This window comes from Arachis stenosperma, chromosome 5 (assembly GCF_014773155.1).
Source record: "Arachis stenosperma cultivar V10309 chromosome 5, arast.V10309.gnm1.PFL2, whole genome shotgun sequence".
Classification (NCBI taxonomy): domain Eukaryota; kingdom Viridiplantae; phylum Streptophyta; class Magnoliopsida; order Fabales; family Fabaceae; genus Arachis; species Arachis stenosperma.
In genome coordinates this window covers 137,648,362-137,653,041 of record NC_080381.1, presented here as the reverse complement: position 1 = coordinate 137,653,041, position 4,680 = coordinate 137,648,362, and the positions used below count along the sequence as shown (strand labels likewise).

The 4,680-nt window shown below is 26.9% G+C and overlaps 1 protein-coding gene across 1 annotated transcript; it reads right to left on the bottom strand.

Moving 5' to 3' along the window:
- Positions 1–231: 231 nt before the first annotated feature.
- Positions 232–2,780, bottom strand: LOC130982081 (deacetoxyvindoline 4-hydroxylase-like). The gene is made up of 3 exons (XM_057905938.1): positions 2,156–2,780; positions 1,078–1,399; positions 232–671 (listed from the first exon to the last, which is right to left on the bottom strand). The coding sequence occupies exons 1-3, from the start codon at positions 2,686–2,688 to the stop codon at positions 411–413; spliced, it is 1,116 nt and encodes a 371-aa protein (XP_057761921.1). The 5' UTR covers positions 2,689–2,780; the 3' UTR covers positions 232–410.
- Positions 2,781–4,680: the final 1,900 nt, after the last annotated feature.

Genomic DNA, 4,680 nt, shown 5'->3' with positions numbered 1-4,680 from the left:
AAACAACATATTGTAACGTGTCAACATTATCGTCGAAAAAATTCACTGCTAACCAAATGATTTTTCGAGTAGGTGATCCGTTACAGAATTCGACGATAATTATCGTCAAACGAATAAAATTTACAGGCAAACATTTACCGGCAAAATTTATATTGCCCAATTTTTTTCGACGATAACTTAATTACCATAAGATTTTGTTCATTTTTTTGACAAAAAATCTGATAGTATTTAACGTTTTTCTTGTAATGTCATCTAGTTTAACATACATTGAATTTTGAAGGGACTTTTATTTAGATACAAGACATGAGAGTTTTTAAAATCGTAAACGTTGAATCTTTCACTCCAGCATCTCTCAAGAAAGTTTGTAATTAATATAGTTTTATACAGGAGTATCTTTAAATCTTGACGCTTTATAGCCTGAAGTGTTTTAGTGGAGAGGAGACATCGTAATCTAGCTTTGTCGTATACACCAGTTTAACCAAGTCCGGCATTTTCATTTCCTTATAAATTGGAGGATTCTCTTTTGTCACCAACTCTTTTATTGGTTCATACATTCTTAGACATTCATCCTGAACATGTTGTCTCAGAGAGCATGAAACCGAAACTCGTGGACCTACTTTTTGAGCCACAACTCTGTGTTTGGCGCTCATAAACTTGTCATTTGTGATTAGCTGTAATCAATAATTAAATAGGTCACTTAAACAATTTAACTATTTGTTTTGTGGAATATTATATAACATAGTAATACATGATTAGATATTTGCTTAAAATAGAAATTAAATTCAATATACAAATATAAAGATTAAAGTACGTTTCTCTAATGTTTAATTTTTTTAATTTTTAATATGAGTTTTTTTATTTATATTAAAATTATTTCTATACATTTTTTATTTTGTCTCTAACATTTTAAATAGAGTTAACGTTTAGAATAATTTTGACATAAATAAAAATATTAAAAATAAATTAAATAAAATAAATTTTTAAAAAAATTTAAAATTTATAAATGGTTAAAGATAAAAAATATACTTTATTTTTAATATAAATCACTAAAAAAAACAATGATAAAATTATAATCACCTGCATCATGTCACCAAGGATAATGATAAAAGCATCAGGAAAGGGAGTGATATCAAACCATTGGTTTTCATGAAAGACTTGAAGTCCACCAACTTGATCTTGTAGAAGAATAGTTACAAAGCCCATATCCGTATGAGCACTTAACCCCCAAGTGAGTTCAGGCTGAGGGCAAGTAGGGTAATAATTTCCAACCATGAAAATCCCTTCACCACAATCTATGTCCTTGAGGTAATTGCCTTCTAGGCCTAATGCCTCCGAAAGCAATTCTAACAACGTCAGTGCCAGTTTCTTGACATGATCTAAGTACTCAATTATTACATCTCTGCAAACAAATTAATCTCGCATATCATTGGAAACAAATAATTTTAACATTTTTTTTTGTGTTTTTATTTTTTAAAATTTATTTTCTCTCTTATTTTTATTTTTTCTTATACAAAATTTTAAATAATAAAAATATAAAAAATGAAATAGAAAGGTAATTAACTTCTTCTAAACAAAAATCAAATCCATCACCTTATTTAAAGAAAAGAAATAGCTATTACCTAAATTAATTAAATTAATAGGTGAAAATTTAAGTATAGTTATTTTTATAGGAGTGATGTTAGATAACTAATGATTTTTTTTAAACAACATGACCACCAATCAAATAAAAACACACTACACCTCTAAATTATCCATTTAAATTTTAATATTAGAATAACCATCCGTACACTAGTAAAATGAACATTCCATATATATTGTTCACATTGTTTAATATTTTCATTGTCTACATGTACTTTTTCTTTTTATAGAACATTAATAATTGAAAGCATATCAAATTTTTTAATAATTTTTTATTATTAACTATTTTTTGAAAGTTTTCACAATATCTTCCTAACTTGATAAGTCAAGATTGGTTCGTGTTAAATCGGAGGTTCATTTAAAGATTTGCGACCAATCATTAGTTACTACATATTTAAACCTCTTAACACTTGTTTAAACGAACTAGTAAATTAATTACTTAACTAATTCGAATTAGTTCTTGACTACACACGCGAGTCTTTATCAAACTAATTAAACCAAGCTTAGAGTTATATACCTGCAAATAGAAGGGAGTTGGTGAGGGTCAAGGGGCCCTGGCGCCAATAAACAATAGAGGGTGTCCCTCCAATTAACCTCTGAAGTTGTATAAAAATTGAAGTTGGTGTTGTAGAACACTCTCTTTGTAATATCACGTGAATAGAATTTTTTCTTCACCTCAGCATCTTGCTCATGAAATTTACGCATCCCATCAAGCATTTCATCCAAAATACTCTGTGGAATTTTATGGTTGACCACTTGAAAGAACCCCCATTTCTCACCTGCATCTTTGACTTTCTGAACGATCTCATGGCGTGAATTACCTTCTTCGTGTAGTGATCCCAAATCAATAACTGGAATACTAACATTGGTAGCAGAGGAAGAAGAGGAAGAAGAAGAAACGTTGACTTTATGGTTATCATGAAAGAATATCTTTGGTAACTTAGTCAAACCAAAATCAACAAGACCCTTCACACCAGCTTTTGTTTCATCAAGAAGCTTTAATTCCTTGTTCCTATCATAACTTCCATCTTCATGATCTGCTTCCATCATGTTTCACTCAAGTTTTTAATAAAAATTATCTATTCAGTTAAGAACTTAATTAATGGTATGTAGAAACCTCGCGTGTAATGTTATTTTCTCTGCCTTGCTTGCTTTAATGGTAATTATTATCAGAACTCCGAAGTCAACTTGGATAATTAAGACATATTATCAAATATTTAAAGTTCGTAAAAAATTGAATATTTTATTGCAACCAAAAATAGTTTTCGTTTATAGTTTATGAATCCGGGTTGGGGCGGGTGGCTACATGATTAGATGCACAAGTAATATAAAAATGCACAAGTTGAGCCAACCAGCAATTTGAAATAATATAATATATATAATGGTTTATGTGTGAAATCAATTTGTATGAAGCATCATCTAATTGAATGGAAGAAGAGCTTCTTGATTGCTATGCATTTTTGAAGAAGTGACAAACTTAACACACTAGTTTGTAACAAAAATACTATTGTATATTTAAATGGGAGCCACTCAAATAAAGATGTTTAAAACTTATTTCTTTGAAAATGGTTTCTAATAATTAAAATTTAATACACATAATCGATTAAACTATATTATTTTTATCAAAATTAGATCAGACTAATTAATTTGGCCAAAAAAATAGTGAATCAAATATTAAACTGATTTAAATTAATATTTTTTTATAGAAAATGACTAAAATACTCCTATTATATATATATATATATATATATATATATATATATAGGAGTATTTTAGTCATTTTTTATAATAGGAATATTATATTTATTTTTTATTAAAAAATATAATTTAGATCGGTTCAAAATTTAATTTATTGATTTTTCGGTTAAACTAATTTGTCTGGTCTAATTTTAATAAAAATAACACAGTTTAATCGGTTATATGTGCTAAATTTTAATTATTAAAAAATATCTTTAAAAAAATAAGTTTGATATCTTTATGTGGTTCTCTATTAAAATTAGTCATTAAAATCAGTCACCAATATATATATATATATATATATATATATATATATAGTTTAATTTATTTTTAATATGTATTTATATTTTAACATATATTTTATACTAATAGTTGATTTTAATGTATATGTACCATAGTAGAATTTATAAATAGGTTAAGAAAAATGGACAGCCTTTCATTGCGTGAAACTATATATGTACACCGAATTTTTTTAATATAAAATTAATAATTAAAATTTTTTAAATAATTTAATATATTTGACTAAATTATTATTTAAAAATTTTAATTATTAATTAAAATTAAAGACAATAGTATATAAATTTTTAATATTTTTCTGTGTTTAATTTTAATCTTTTGGATTGTTGAGTTAAAAAAATAAATAACATATTAACGATAATAAACATGTTGATTTGGGTTAATAACCTAATTAGATTTATGATGAAGTGGTCTAAATGTACAAGCCCAAATAATTATTGTTGCAGCCCAAACAGATAAGACTAAAAGTTTGTAAGGGTGATGAATGAATGAAATCAAACCAAGTCCAATGCCAATCAAGCATAAGAGAAGCAATTCTACGCCTTGCTAAGTTCACTTCGGGTAATGCATTAAAGAATAAAGGGAGTTTTATCTTTTTCATTCTAACACAAAGAGGAAGAAATGTCAAATCAAGTTAATCAAAAACATACTAAATACGTTCAAAAGTTAAAGATAATTTATTTTCATTTGTATGCAAGTTAATTATTTCATATTTTTTTCTTTCTTTTGCACCACATTATTTTAGACAAAATGAAAAAAATGGTGGCTGAATTTTTTTTGCTGTGAATCAATAGCTAACATCACTTCTTGGAGCCAAAGCACAATTTTAAGGGTGTATGTGAATTTGGAAACCTCACTAGCAAATAATTTGCTGTTGCCATCATCTCTTTGGTTGAGTCCAAATTAGATTTTAAATTCCTAATTTTGTGGTTTGAATTAAAAAAAAGGTGTAGAGGTTACAGATAGTTCAAGGACCAAGGAATTGACTTTGCGGAAAAAACCCTAGCC